This window comes from Pelobates fuscus, chromosome 12, assembly GCF_036172605.1.
Source record: "Pelobates fuscus isolate aPelFus1 chromosome 12, aPelFus1.pri, whole genome shotgun sequence".
NCBI lineage: Eukaryota > Metazoa > Chordata > Amphibia > Anura > Pelobatidae > Pelobates > Pelobates fuscus.
In genome coordinates this window covers 111049022-111065218 of record NC_086328.1, presented here as the reverse complement: position 1 = coordinate 111065218, position 16197 = coordinate 111049022, and the positions used below count along the sequence as shown (strand labels likewise).

General features: G+C 43.2%; 1 protein-coding gene across 1 annotated transcript in view; it reads right to left on the bottom strand.

Annotated features, from left to right (window-relative positions):
* Positions 1-16197, bottom strand: part of OTOG (otogelin) — a 211484-nt gene that overhangs the window by 23348 nt on the left and 171939 nt on the right. The window contains exons 39-45 of the mRNA XM_063437518.1: positions 7332-7552; positions 6248-6386; positions 5701-5895; positions 4890-5102; positions 3534-3638; positions 1504-1614; positions 803-904 (exon numbers count right to left, since the gene is read on the bottom strand). Of these exons, the coding sequence (XP_063293588.1) occupies positions 803-904; positions 1504-1614; positions 3534-3638; positions 4890-5102; positions 5701-5895; positions 6248-6386; positions 7332-7552 (1086 nt within the window). The remainder of the gene's footprint in view (positions 1-802; positions 905-1503; positions 1615-3533; positions 3639-4889; positions 5103-5700; positions 5896-6247; positions 6387-7331; positions 7553-16197) is intronic.

Below are 16197 nucleotides of genomic sequence, written 5' to 3'. Positions count from 1 at the left end.
GATTTCACATCACTGGCTGACACACAGGATCAGTGATCACAGTGACTGCCTGTCACTGTGATCACCTCCTGCAGATTGGGTAATTGACCACAGGGGGGAGTGCCTGGGTGGTACAAGCACTCCCCCCTTCCAATCTGCAGGGGGATCACTGTGCCAGTTACATGTGTCAGCCAATAGGCTGACACATGTAACACTGATCGCAGTGACAGGCTGTCACTGCGATCAGAGTGCTTTGAGATCGCAGTGACAGCCTGTCACTGCGATCAGACTTCGCAGATCGCGGTCACTGACCCCAGGGGGACTGCCTGGGGGGCCAGGTAAGTCCCCCGACCGCGATCTGCAGAAGGGGAAAGCCGCCGGCCGCATGTGTCAGCCGATTTGAAATCGGCTGACACATGCTTAATACTGGTCGCAGTGACAGCCTGTCACTGCGATCAGAGACTGCAGATCGCGGTCACCGGCCAAAGGGGGGGTTGCCTGGGGGGCCAGGCATCCCCCCCGACCGCGATCTGCAGCTGGCGATTAGCGCCGGCCACGTGGGCGGCCATTATGGCGAGGACGTAATATTACGCCCGCCGGCGTTTAGAGCCGGTTCCTGCAGGACGTAATATTACGTCCTCCGGACTTAAGGGGTTAACAAATAAGGTCGTCCTTGTTTATAATAACACAATATGTAAACACACAACTTAATTACAGTACAGCAAATTAAATTACATTGTTATTTCATGTTTCCAATTCTTGTTACATTCAAAATTGAGTCAAATTATTCCCTTATTCCCTTTAAATCCAGATGGATAATTACCGCATTGATACGGTGGGCAGCATCTGTCAGTAAAATTTCCATCCACCATTAGAATTTCTCCATCCTGACAGTTTGGGATGTGATCGGTACACATGTTGCATGCTGTAAATAAAAACAAACAGAGTCTTAAGAATGAATTAATTAAGTCAGACTACCCTTGAGTGTGTTGCAGTAGGACATCTTTAGAACATGAAATGCTGTAAGCTGAAATTTTACAAATAAACCAAAAACTCTCAGAGAATGGGCACATGCTTGCCCATTCCAACTCTGTAAATCTCAAATAAGAATATTATTTATTTTGCTCTTCTTGGTAAGTTTCACTTACACTTTATTTTTGTGATTCAATGCACTAGACAATTCAATGACATTCGGGACATGTGGTTTATCGAGTGGCTGGAAACCTACAGCTATTTAATATTACACCCACTCTTTACCCGTACTGCTTGTTCGTCATTTATAATCAACGAAACAAATGTGTTCAAGCTCGATTCATTTGCATGATCTTCAGTGTCCAACTTTAATGCCAAATACAGGTGTTTTTGCAATAATTTGTAATAGGTTGCATGATTTAAATGCCTTCCAGATGTTTTCAGTAACTTTTTGTACAGCATGAAAAACAGATAAAAAATACCAGGTGGTACGTGATAAATGGAATATGGTTGATAAAACTTATGGCAATCAAAGCAGGAATAGTGTTATACCGCAAAAGTTTCTGATGCAACAGGAGTTGTTCGGATGGGTGGCAAACAGGGTTTGGTCCTCTCTGCAATGTTGTATTTGCTCAGTAGGTTCACATTTCTCAGGATCACATTCTGAAAAATATAGCAAAGTTCTAAAATTGTTGGCGATCCATGGGGCAGCAACAAGCAGAGAGGGGGAGGCCGAGAATATCAAAGTTATGTGATGTTGTGGTGGGGCGAGAAAAAACTGGATATATGAAAGTGTGTTCGTTTAAAGGGCAGGAAGGAAATACACGCACAATGCAAACAGAATAAAATGTAAGATTGAAAAAGGCCAGTCAACTGGCAAGAAGAAACTAGTTAAAGAGAAGAGATATAATAGGAGAAGAATGTGAGGGTGAATGAGAGGTGGAAAAGAGTAAAGGGACATTAAATGCCATAAGGCAAGGATGTAAGGGAAAGAAGAGAGATATCTATACAATGCTGCCAGTATTGCTGCAAAGGTTGAAGGGGTGGGGGTTCAGCCTGTCAGTGCTCAGACCATGCACCTTACATTGCATCAAATTGGTCTGCATGGCTGTCTACCCAAAGAAGGAAGCCTCTTCTAAAGATGATGCACAAGAAAGCCCACAAACAGTTTGCTGAAGACAAGCAGACTGAGGACATGGATTACTGGAACCATGTCCTTTGGTCAGATGAGACCATGATAAACTTATTTGGTTCAGATGGTGTCAAGCGTGCGTGGCGGCAACCAGGTGACGAGTACAAAGACAGGTGTGTCTTGCCTACAGTCAAGCATGGTGGTGGGAGTGTCTGGGCCTGCATTAGTGCTGCCAGCACTGGGGAGCTACAGTTCATTGAGGAAACCATGAATGCCAACATGTACTGTGACATACTGAAGCAGAGCACGATTCCCTCCTTTTTAAGACTGGGCCACAGAGCAGTATTTTAATATGATAACGACCCCAAACACACCTCCAAAACGACCACTGCCTTGCTAAAGAAGCTGAAGGTAAAGGTGATGGACTAGCCAAGCATGTCTCCAGACCTAAACCCTATCTATACAATATGATGGACGAGACCAAATGACCATAAATATACCCAACTAAATCAGAAAATTTTCCACTGCAAGAGAGCTAGCGTACTGATTAAAATGAAATGACTCCAGAGGGAACAGTAACTACTAAATCGATAGCAAGAAGTGAAGAAGCAATGCTTTCCCCACCCAGTTGGGGAAATCACTTTACACTATCCACAGGGCTGAGCAGTGATACAGTAAAAACACACCAAAGTAATACCTGGAGGAAGACTCCTGATAATTGATGGTAGGAATTGCTAGTGGGCAGTTATGAACTCTGCACAGATAGTAGCAAATTAGCTAACACTCATGTCTGTCTGTCTTGTGTCTAATGCATTTTGTCAATGGTGGGCATTTTCAAAGATGAATACACCATGCCCATTAATACAGTCACCACCAAAGTGGACCTGGCACTTGGCAACAGGTGACCCAAGCTTTATAGAGATGCAGATCGGTTGACATATTACCTGATACCATGGCTGACTTTTAATATTCTGATTTATTTCTGTCTGCCCCAACCTGTAGACCTCCTTCTGGCTGTAACGTCATGGAATCATCTCCCACCAGATCCCGTTCTCCTATTTCACATTATTACATTTTAAATTGGATTAGCTCCATCTCTAGAATTTCTAAGTTGTTGCTACTGTCAAGGGTTTGCTCCATTTCTGTTTTAGGGTTCCAGATCCACAGTACGAGATTATAAAATATGGACCAGATCAAGTGACAGAATGAAGGAATAGGAGACACGGGACAATGCAAAATAGAGGGAATAAAATGTTAACAATAGGTGAATGGGAAACAAAGAAGGAGTAGGAGAGAAAAAAAATAATTTATAAAAAAGGCAAACAGAAGTAAAGACTTTGCCCGAGGAAGGGGAGTAGGATGTAAAAGATCACTGTAGCGATACTATATACAACTATATGATGAGATTTAACTGTTTGTATGCCAGAGCCTCCATACAATAGTCTCTCACCGCATTTGTATTTAGGACAGCAAGAGTCTTCTTGGTAATAGGATGAGAGTTTTTCCGTTATGCCACATTCAGGAATCAGATCATCACATGTTGTTTGATTGCATACTAGAACATATGAAGAAAAGCAAAGTCAAAAAAGTTTTTTGTTTGTTTTGGTGAAACATTGCATATAATTAAAAAAGACAAGTCTCAGTTCTACCTCATTTACAGAAGTCACAGCGCTGGTCATTAGAAGCCAGAGTTAGATAGTCCAAGCACATATTAAGAATATTAATTTAAAACAACGTTGAATGTAAATGTTTGCTTCTTTCATTAACGTTTAAGTTGTTGTTTTTTTTAAATCTATTTAGGAAAGCATATAGAATGGTTCTGTAAATGTAATGCAGCTTTTGTGAAAAACAAATTGTAAAAAATATGTTTCTAGGCTAGCTGACGCTGTCATTGTTAGAAAACATAAATTCTGGATAAAAGCATCTAAATAAGGCTTAGGTCACGGGGGTCCAAGAGTGGGGGAAGAATGAAAAATAATGATCAACAAAATATGGTGGTGGCTGCATTTGAACCTGGATTTGGTTTTCATCAGATCTCGAAAAGCATTGATTATTCCGTTGATGCTGTCAGACAATTAGCGCATAGAGAGTGATTGGGATTAACCTGCTAGACAAGTTTGGGTGCAGGAGATGTGTCCTTGGGCACCCAGCGGGATCCAGCTAACTTACCAAACTGTACTAAAACAGTTTGGCTACTTACCATGAAATGGCATCAGGGCACTTCAGGCACCATAACTACTACAGTTGAAAGTTTAGGAAGTACTAAACATTGTAAGAATATATTACAATTAAAGTTCCCCCTTTCCCTCCAGTTGTGTAGGCCCTAAATAAATAAATAACTAAAGCTGGTGTTCTTGCCACCTAACTATTAAATTAACAGAACAAAGTGAAAATACATTTCCCAAAATATTTTTCTTGTTGTATTGCATTGGATTGAAAATTTTAAGGACAACCTTTTATTGAATAAGCAACATTGAAAGCTTTAAGCAATGGAATATGGCCTATTTGTCCCCAGTGCTAGAGTTTTCTAAAAGTCAATAGGGATTACAATGTTTCCTCCTGTTGACATTTAGGTTATTGTGATATCACTGCGGCCAGTTGGAGTTCATAAGACAGAGAACATTCCTTCAGAAGGACAAGAAAGATGAAGACCAATATTCTATCTTCTAAAAAAGACTACTTCAATTGGTAGAAGAAGACCCCTTTGTCACAAAAATAAAATATGTGATATTATTTCAAATGGTTACCAATTTAGATTCCTATGACGTTGTATCAGATCAATGTTATCATTTGATTTTACACTTACCACAGACTTTCCGAGGACAACATGTTTGATTATCAGAAACAGAAATTATGATTTCTCCATATCTAGAGCAGTGAGGCTCTGGAACATCAGAGCAGTTGTATTCCATGGGGACAATAGAATCATTGTCAACACATTTATGCATGCAACATCCTGAAAGGGAGGTTTTCCATACGTCTCCTATTGCATGCGGCATTCCTCCGCTATCCGTACAAGCTGGGAAAAAAAAGGTCAAAATTAACAACATTTTGGGGGTTTATATGTAACCTCTCAAACAAGGTTTAGAAGCAGGAGTAAATAAACTGGGAAATATCAAATATGTCTTTGGTAATCCATGAACTCTTCCGGGCCAATCTTATTGTTAAATATAGCTACGTTATGTTTTTGTGATTGCGTTGAACTCTTTCTGTGTATACAAAACAACAGTAGAACTGAATGAATATACTTTCTAATGATTTCTAATGGGTACAATAAGAATTACTCACTAAATGAGAATCACAAATATTAGGCCATATCACAAAATTGGAAAAATTCGACCTCTTCACTTTATTATTTTATTTTTTTATTTATTTATTCTTATTATAAATGTATTTATAATATTATTTTCTATTTATTTATTTATTCTTGTTTATTTAGACTCACATTTTGTAATTCTAATGTCATTGGAACTCTACACGGCCTGGTGTGGTAAACGAACTACAATGTATAAATTTGATTGTAATATTTAACCCTTACACAATGGACAACAGTCACTTTTTAAAATAGTTTTTTGTTGTTTTTTTCCAATGCAGAAAATTCTTTGTTCTGTGCTTACCGCACTTTGCCTCTGGAATACAAAGGGTGGAATATGACCGGTGCAATATGGTTCCCTGAGCACAGACGCAGCCTTCAGTCAAAGCAGAGCAAGATTCAGTATCATGAAGATCGATCTCATTATTCTGACAAGTCCAGGGCACATCACAGACAGGTAGACACGACTGGTACCTTTGTGTCTCAGGGCATTGAAATGCTGAAAGTTATAAATGTTACTTGATTCGAGTAGCTCAATGATGGCAAAGCCTAGCACTGATGATGGTTTTGAAAACCATTTCCATGATGCTCATAAAGCCTTACAGCCTATAAATTATAAATATATATATATATTATTCATGGAAAATGAAGTGTACAGATGTCTGCATTATTAAGATGAGTATTTATTATCCATGGGTTAATCAATCAATAAAAAATACATTTCCTCTGCTTGGATTTCATGAATTTCACTTTAGAACATCAACATGAAGGTACAGACTATTCCACATTCTAAATAGTTATGTATCAAGAACACATTCTACACTTCGGATAATCAGTGCATATCGACTTACGACAATAGTCAGGGCTTCGCCATTCAATGCAAATGTTGAATTTATGACACATGGAGGCATATGCTGTTAGCGCTTTGCAGTGATCTTCAACATATTCAATATCTTGGACCCATAATTCACAGAAAGCATCAGGAGAGACCTGCCATTTGTAAATACAGAGCAATATACTTAGTGCAAGATTTATGCAACACATTAGTTTGGTGAGTCAGCAATTTTAGCAAGAGACTGCATAAAATATCTTTCAAGGAAAATCGTCTTAATGTGTATTCTTACTAAGAAAAAATTGTATGTTGAATATTCCCTGTCTCACTCTATAATGCATACTTATAAACGTATAACTCCATTCAATGCATCGCCTGGTTTACACACTGTTACTTCTTTTTGGTTTGAAAACATTTTCTATCCAGTCAAAGATTATGTGTAAATTGAGATGCTGAAACTATCTCAGAGTGTGACATCAGAATCCTGAACATGCCTTAGCTCTCCATACCATGCATGGTCTGTGATTAGATAAGTGCTACTTCCTTTTTAAAGATGGCCGCCATGCAGAAATGGGGGATTCGATGAAATAGATATTTACTGACATACTTGCTTTACGAAATATTATAAACAAACAATGTAACACATGTAATCTTTTATTTAACATAATTTATAGTTAATTATCAAACTAGCTAAAACATTTTTCCTTAAAAAGCTATCATTTTAATTAATAATTACAAACTAAAATAATAAGACACGACATAGCAGCTGTTTATTTCTGGAATAACCAAGTTCAAAAATAAAGAAGACTTTCATGCTGTCTATCCTTGATCAGAAAAATCTAAACTGAGCTAAAAGTACAACTAAAAACCTAGATTGGTGATAGGGTGGATATCATCCTACATTAGGGTGTGTCTGTCTTGGCTGACGCAATACATTAATTGCACATGGCAACGGGAGACCATCTTATTTATGGGCCAAACAAATTTATTTTGATGGTGGAGTGAAAATACAAATGTTGGGTTACTTTTCGCCAAGAGCTGCCAAACGCTTTCTCATCACCATTTGCAAGCTCTGATAACAGCCTTTTATGAATAGTACATACATAAGGATGGCAGCTGGCGAACGCCTGGTTTAAAATCATTCCAAAACATTCTGAGCAGTCCGTAACCGAACAATTCACGTCTTGGTGCCGCTCTTTTCCAACATATTTTAACGTGTATGGCACCTGCCAGCTGTCCAGGAATTCTGCGGCGTCATCGCTTTTGCCTAGGATTCTCCCGTTGGGTAGAATGAAATCGTTTGTTGTGTTGCCATCACAAAATCCTATCAATACACAATAAACAACAAGTGTTTAAAACGCAACCCTAGCTCCAAAAGGGTTAATTGTACAGTTTGGAACACTTTATAAATTGGATCTACTGGCAGAATTGCTGCCAGCATCAGAGAAAGCTTTTAATTTACTGCACCCGTTACACACTTTTTAGATTAATTTACATCCATGACATTCTCAGTATAATTATTTAAATTTGCACCTGTTACTTGGCAAAAACAAAAAAAAATCATTAATCAACAGAGTATGAACCATCATATATTTCAGGGATTGCCAAAAAAAAGCTCCCCAGCTGTTGGAAAACTACATCTCCCAGAGTGCTTTGCCAGCATTAAGGTTGTGAGTGGCTAACTTTTCCTCCCATGGTCCTTATGGTGTGTTATGATTTGATAAAGTTAAGTTCAAAAATGTTTTACAAACATTAATAACTTCCAAATTCCTAATTGGATAGATGCATGTAACCTCAACTTATTTTATTTATTTGATTATTTTAACATAATGTTTAGCAAAAAATGTTTTTCATTGTATATTTAGGCACAAAGAACATTTAATTTCTGTGTTTTTATTTTTATTTTATCCATAGTAATTATTTGTTTTTTTTCAGATTTAAAGTTTTGTTTATTTTGTCGTATATGCATAAACATGGGTGGTGGGGAGGGGTACAGAAGGAAGGGAGGAAGGGGGTAGGGGGTATAAACATTTCCGCATAGTCAAAAAAGTCTTGAGTCGCAGCTCGTAAATACCAACAACAGTGTGCTCTGTCACAGATGGCTATCTAATACATCAGACATTCCTATACTAACTATCAGTATTTTTTTTTTTTTTTTTATTATACATTATTATAAATTCAGACAAGAAAGGAAGCATAGGATCACAGCGTGAGCAACACATCTAGTTACATGTACACTCATATGTATCGCATTGACCTGTGCTTTCTTAGTGGGTGACGGCGGTAATGTGCTGGTTTTGGGTGTATGTGCTGTTATCAAACCGATTCTCCCAAAGGTCCGTCCACGATGCCCATGAGGCCTGGAAGGCCTGTTTTTGTGTGGCCGTGTTAATGGACATATACTCGTATGTATAGAACTGGTGTATTTTGGTTAGGAGTTGGGATGCGGATGGGCATTGGGTTTGTTTCCATCTGTTCGCTATGAGGTTCCTTGCTGCTAGACTGATTAGCGCTATTATGCATTTGACGTGTTTCGGGGTCATTCCCGGGAATGTGAGGAATAAACCTGTGTGCATGTCTAAGGGAGGCGTGTTGATGCCTATGGACTCTAGGATAGATTGTGCCGCTGTCCAAAGGGGTCTAATCTGTGGGCAGGTCCACCATATATGCATCATCGTTCCCGTCGCTTCGCCACATCTCCAGCAGTGTGGCGGGACGGTTCTATATATCGTGTGTAGTTTTTGGGGAGTTAAATACCACCTATAAATCAGTTTTTTTTTTTTTTAAATTCTTTATTTTTTATTTTTGCACACGATAGGTAAGGCAAGCATAATACAACCTTTTGGCTTACGCAGAAGCCTCAATATAAAACATCAAACTTATAAACAGAAGAATTGGCATCAGCCCATAAGATAAATCGTTTTATACATTCTGAACAACTTGCCTCCCATCGAGGATTTTATGTTTTTGTACAGCTATATTATCGAATTACCGTATGCTCATAGAAAATAGGCATAGCAAAAGTAACATGACCGCGTGGCTTGCGCAGAAGCCACCGTGCAAAAGATCAGAGTTGAGTATATAACATTCGATATCAGCCCATATTCCCAGCCTCAGCATGTAGGTCGTTCAACTTGCCTCCCCTCTAGGATTCGTAAGGAATAATCAGGCTGCTTATCTTATAGAGGAGCCCTGTCTCTATCTACGTGAGGCCGTACTGTAGGCATCTTCAATGCCCAATCACTATACTCATGCCTGGGTGATGAAATTCGATATTGACAACATAGCCTATAACATAAGAGACGAAAGAATATAGAACAAGAATAGCACCCTTGTCAATCAAGGGTATAACAAGAATAATGAAAGAAAAAAACTTAAAGAAGAGAGAAAAGGTTAAAGAAGAGAAGGTGAAGTAGAAGGAAGAGAAGGATACGAGGACAGGAGTAGGGAGGGTAGGGGGGGGGGGTGCGTGAGGTTAAAGCGACTCAGTCCTGCAATGGCCCCATGGGGCCAAATCCCGAATCAAACTGGAGACCTCCCACGTCACTCGTTACTGGAGCCCATAACACTATTGTCCCAGGGTGCCCATGTCCTCTGGAAGGCCATGGTTGTACCTCTCAATCTAGCGGTCAGATCGTCCATGATTCTGCTTTCCTTTATCCTAGAGATCACCCCCCCAAACTCCGGGCCTTCAGGTGAGAGCCATGCCGTTGCTACCGTTCTGCGTGCACTTAAAGTTATCGCCCGTACTAGTTTCTGCTCTCCTCTCGTCCATCCCGCAATAGTTCTATTTAACAAGTAGATCCACGGGTCTAAGGCCAGGGGTCTGCCAAAGGTCTGACGCAACAGGTCCTCGACCGCCTTCCAGAAACCACGGAGTTTCGGGCATTCCCACCACATGTGGAGATACGTGCCTCGGAGTCCGCACCCCCTCCAGCACTCGTCCGTATCTATCTTGCGCATTTTGTGCAAGGTGATTGGAGTAGTATACCACCTAAGCATGGTTTTCCATGCCTGCTCCTGTTGCGTGACGCACACAGAAGCGCTCTTGGTAGCTTCCCAGATCTCCTGCCATTCTATTCCCTCCAGCACCTCCCCCAGGTCCGACTCCCATCTATCAGTATACTTCAGGCTACCCCATTCTTTTGTTTCCGTGCTAAGATGAGCGTACAAGAGTGTGATCATTCCCTTAGGGTTATAACCCTCTCTACACAGTCTCTCATAAAAAGTGAGCTGTCTCTGGGCTGCTGCTTTTATATGGGATTTTCTAGCGAAGTCTCTAATCTGGAGATACCTAAAAAAGTCTGCTGGAGTCAGGTGGGCATCCTGTTGGAGGTCTGTAAAGGGTATGACATCCCCTTCCCTATATAGTTGGTAAAGGCGTTGTAACCCAGTCTGTTCTATGTTTCGAAAGTTCCTGGGGGCCATTCCCGGTGGAAATTCCCTATTTCGGAGTATCGGAGTCATAGGGGAAGGGTAGGAGGCGAGTTTAAATTTAACGCTATTTGCATCCCATACTCGGAGAGAGTTAAGGATGGCCGGGCAGGTCACCCGTATCATGGGCCTGTGTTCTTTAGGGACCCACAACGTAAATTGGGGAATATCTATGCCCACCATCAGCGATTCAAGGTCTACCCACCTCCGTTCCCCGACAGGGGAGTGCCACATGGCTACTTGAGACAGTTGAGCCGATAAATAATAGTAATACAAGTTCGGGAGTCCCAAGCCCCCTCTGTCCTTTCGCCTATACAAAATTTGTCTGGCTATTCTGTGTCTCTTATTGTGCCACACAAAATCACATATCGCCCTCTGCAAGGGTATCAGTTGGGATTTGGAGACACGAGTAGGGAGAGCCTGGAAAAGAAACAGTATTCGCGGGAGGATATTCATCTTCACAGAGTGGATGCGCCCTAGCCAAGAAATAGGCTTGTCCGCCCATTTTTCTAAATCACCCATCAAAGTCCGAAACATAGGATCGTAGTTGCTAGCATATAGACGGGTTGGATCCGCCGTCAAGTATACCCCTAAATATTTTAGTGAGTTCGGTTCCATCCTCAGATGGTGCGTTTCCGTTATATATGCTTCATCCGCCAATGGTAAGCCTATAGACATCGCGCTGGATTTCTGCATATTCGCCTTGTAACCCGACAGGGCCCCATATTCTTGGATGACACCCTGTAGTGCAGAAATCGACTCAATTGGGTTTGTGACAGTGAGGAGGACATCGTCTGCGTAAGCAGAGACAGTGTATTCCTCCCCCCCAACCGTGACCCCACTAATGTTTGGGTGCATGCGTATCGCCTGAAGCAGAGGCTCCAAGGCCAGCACGAATAGGAGGGGGGACAGGGGGCACCCCTGTCTGGTCCCGTTATGTAGGCTAAAAGGATTCAGTGGTGCCCCTGCTATCTGTATCTGTGCCCTCACATCGTAATACATTGCTCTTGTAACTTGCACGAATTCCTCCGGAAATCCAAGGTGTTTCAGTACCGCAAATAGGAACTCCCACCTAACCCTATCGAAGGCTTTCTCCGCGTCGATAGAGATTACCAGAGAAGGCGTTCCAGTTGCTACTTGTTTCCAGATTAGGTCGACTGTCCGCCTGGTATTTTCAAACAACTGCCGACCTTGTATGAATCCCACCTGGTCAGCATGGATAAGTGAGGTCAAGAGGGGGTTTAGTCTATCCGCCTGTATCTTAGCTAAGATTTTTAAGTCGTGATTTATCAAAGATATCGGCCGGTAATGTTCGGGTAGGAGCAAGTCCTTCTCTGGTTTAGGTAAGAGGACAATCGTGGCCAACGCCATCTCCGGGCCCAATCGTCCCCCTTGCCTTAGGTAATTGAAGAGCATCACTAGGTGAGGTGCGAGCTCCTCTCTGAAAACCTTGTAGTATGTCCCATCGAACCCGTCCGGACCAGGGGCCTTGTTTCCTTTCAGACTCGAGATTGCTTTGTCAACCTCCTCTATACCGATCTCCGCAGCCAGGGTTTCTGCTGCCTCCCGCGTAATTTTGGTCATACCCAATCCGTCCAGGTAATGCAAGATGTCGTTTTCCCCTCGTCCCTCCTGGGCGTGTCCGTCCGGGGTATGGTTATACAGGTGTTTATAAAAATCTTCGAAGACCTGTGCAATATCCGTCGGTTTCGTTTTGATCGTGCCATCCGGGTGCCTGATGGCCGTGATATGAGGTCTGGTTTGCCTGGGCCGCAACGTCCTAGCCAGGAGCGTATCCATCTTATTAGCCTTATCAAAATACGTACGTTTGGACCACGTCATGGCCCGAGCCGTGTCATCAAGTAGAAGGGAACGGATGTCCCTCCTAACAGCTTCCAGTCTTCGGAATAGTTCCCTATCCGGGGCAGCTTGGTGTTTCTGCTCGAGGTTCCGTAATTGTTTGAGCAAGGCCTCCAGGTGTTGATGCTTCAGTTTCTTCCTCCTCGTGGCCAGTTTGATCAAGTGCCCCCTTATCACCGCCTTATGCGCCGCCCATACTGTGCTAATGCTCACGTCCGGGGTGGTATTTTCCGCAAAGTAATCCGTCAGAGCCGTACGAGTGTTCTCCGTGATCGACTGGTCCCTCAACAACGATGTATTCAGTCGCCATGACCAGGGATTTGCGGTACAAAGATTGCCAAGGGTGATAGAGACGTCAGCATGATCAGACCAGGAGATATTTCCGACTTCAGATCTCAAGAGCCTAGCCATACCCGCCGCGTTGACCAAAAAGAGGTCGATTCTAGAGTAGGTTCCATGAGGGGCCGAATAGAACGTATAATCCCTGTCCAGCGGGTGTTGCGCCCTCCATACGTCTACCAGACCCGTATCTGCAATAAAAGCCTTAAGCAGACGGTCCTGCCTCCCCCTACCATGCGACCTCGGGCCCCCGTCTCTCGAGCTTCTATCTATCGCTGGGCACGGGGTAGCATTGAAGTCACCTCCCATGAGGATCATGCCATGCGGCAACGCTGCAACCTTCCCTCGGATCATAGCCCAGAATTCAGCGTCCGGTTGATTCGGGGCATAAATATTTACTAAATGAGTGGTGTGGGAATGTAAGGTTCCGGAAACGATTATGTATCGTCCCTCCGGGTCAACATCTTGGGCCACCATCTGGAAGGGGCAAGTGCGTTTAATTACAATGGCCACCCCGTTCCTTTTACGGTGAGATCTAGCTTCAAAGGAACCCGTATATACATGGTCACTTAGTCTAAAAGTTGCCTGTCTAGGGAGGTGAGTCTCCTGTAAGTAAGCAATATCTGAGTTCATCCGTTTTAACACCCTGAACATAAGCCGTCTCTTGTTTGGGGCATTGAGGCCCTTAACGTTCAGAGATGTAAGTTTAATCGTCATCCAGAGACATGGTGACCCCTGCTAAGACAATATCTCCCTTGCATAGATCAGTAAACATCAATCGGACATTAGGGTTACACCAAGGAGCCAGCCCCCTGCACACCCCCCCCGGGGTCAAAGGAAGGAAGGGGACAAAGGGGAAAGGAAAAGAGAGACAAAGAAAAGGGAAAGGAAAGAACAACAAAAAAAACATCTGGACCACGTCCGATGTAAGAGAAATTCTGGTCTTACCAATTGCCAGAAAACAGTGGGTAGTGTGCTCCCACCTCCCCCTCACGATCTACGTGCAGAGGGAACCGAGAATCCCTAAAGCCCCGACCCCTACGCGCCCCACACGATCTACTGAGACCCTTGCATGTCCCTGCTAGTCAACCCCTTGGCCGTCCTCAATTCTCCCAAAGATGGGGAGTACAGTGGTGACCTCCTCATAGCGTCTTGGGTATCCAGAATTGGAATCCCTTCCCTCTACATTCCCCTGTCATACGGACAGGAAGCAGACCCTGTCTCCCGCCACCCCTCCCCCCCCTCTGGAGTCTGTGGAAGGAGGCTCCTGCTCTACCCCGCCTCTCTGGGGTCCCATCCATCAACTTTCACTCTCTATTATTACCCAAACGGACAATATCCCAATTGGCCTAATGACCTAAGGTGTACAGTAAGCGAGGGAGGTCCCTCTATAGTTTGATGCTACCATAGGGCACTCGGGACACAGGAGGAGTGATAAGGAACCCCCCTCCTCCCACCACCTGATCTCGTTATATGATGCAGCCGCCCCAATTCCTAAGGCTCCCCTCTCTCCCCTTCGAGGCAGGCAAAAGCTACTGAAGCATAGGCAGTACACCTTCCAGTATATAGTCACATGGCGCATGCCGGCGACCACCTGTGCCCTAGAAGCTTCGTAAAAATTATATAAGCTTGGGAGCAATTGTAGAGGAGCACAAGCAAGAATGCAGCCAACAATATGTAGGACCGTAATCACGGCAATAATAAGTACGACAATTAAAGTACCATCCCAGAAACCCGCCCGTCTTAGGATAAACCAGGATCAAACATGGCCCGAAAAATACAACATAACATGAACCATAGTTTTATAATTATATGTTTTTTCCATTATTTTTTTTTTTTTTTTTTTTTTGGGGGATCATCGTGTTTGAGCTTTGTTTCACCTCCTTTTGTTGTTTAATGCTTTGTACGTTATTTACGTGTTAATTATTAGCGTTTTTATTTCTATTGTTATTTTTATTATTTTTTTTTTTTTTTTTTTTATTAATTAAAACATTTTCTTTTTTGTGCAACATTGTTATTTGAATCCAGCTTTATCGGACCCTTGAAAGCAAGACACTTTGTACCTGCGCAGTTTCGAATCTTAATCTGTGTACATAATCCCATTGGTGCAGTAAGATCCGCGTCTACGCTAACCCATCCTCTACGTGATGATAGCTCTATTGTTTGGGTGTCGTGATAGGCATGCCGTGGTAACCCCCCAGGGAGAAGAAAACTGTATCTTCAACATGTGCACTACCGAAACTAATATGTCCCCCGTCGTTCCCGTCACCCCCCCTCCCTCCTGCCGAAGAGTCTAGACATGAGATGCCGTAAACTGCCCCCCCACCCCCAAAACGCAGAGAAAAGTAACAGTATATATTGCCATATGTATAGTAGGTTACAGTAGGTTGAACGCCCGGCCTTTGCTATCATTGCTTAGTGTGCTTGTAATGTGCTTACTCTCTCATGTCTTATTGTGTACTTCAATGTTCAACTAACAGGGTTTTGAAGTTATTAAAATGTTCCAGTTAATTTGCTATGGTCAGCTTTTATCTCTATCTATTCTCCCCCTCTTACTGGATGGTCACTGTAATAATAATTCTATCGATTGTTAACACTTTTTATCATTTTTTTTTTTTTTTTTTTTTTTTTTTTTTTTTTTTTTTTTTCCCCTAACATTTTGAAATGAAAGCCTTGTTTTCAGACACGACCACTAGACTCCTCTCCCCCGTGGGCGCCGTCATCCCCGGCCACCGAACGGAGGGGCCAACACTGCGGGGATGCGACTACAAGAGGAGGAGAAGCAAGGGCCCACCGGGGCCCCCCGCAGCCGCGGCCAGGGACAAGGGCGCCCCCCAGGGGAGAGCAGAGACATCAAACACAAAACAATCAACACTGCATTGGTAAATTCAAGTAGATCCCAAGCGGAAGACCAAACCCCTCACTCGCTGAAAGTACTTCACCAGGGGAGTCCCATAGGAAACCAGGCCAGAAGCATGCCGCTACCGAGAGCAGGCGAGTACTGTACCCCTTCCCCCTCCCAAGCCATGCAAAATGCGGCCAAAAATAGGCCTCACGTCCCGGTAAACCTCCCCACTCTGGCGGTGCGGTATCGGTGTTCCCCGCAGCCCCGGCGTAACGGGAGGCGAGCATCCCCCAAAATCTCAAGCTGTAGGCAGAAAGGCGAGTATGGGAGGGGGGGGACGTTCCAGAAGACCCACGGTGGAGAGAAAAAAAAAAAAAAACAAACCCAACCTCTCAAAGTGGAACCTCTCCCCGTCACCCACCCCAAGTAAAACAGAAAAGATCCGGAGAACAGCCTCCCTCGGGCCCCATGTCATCAGGGGAGAGAGAGTG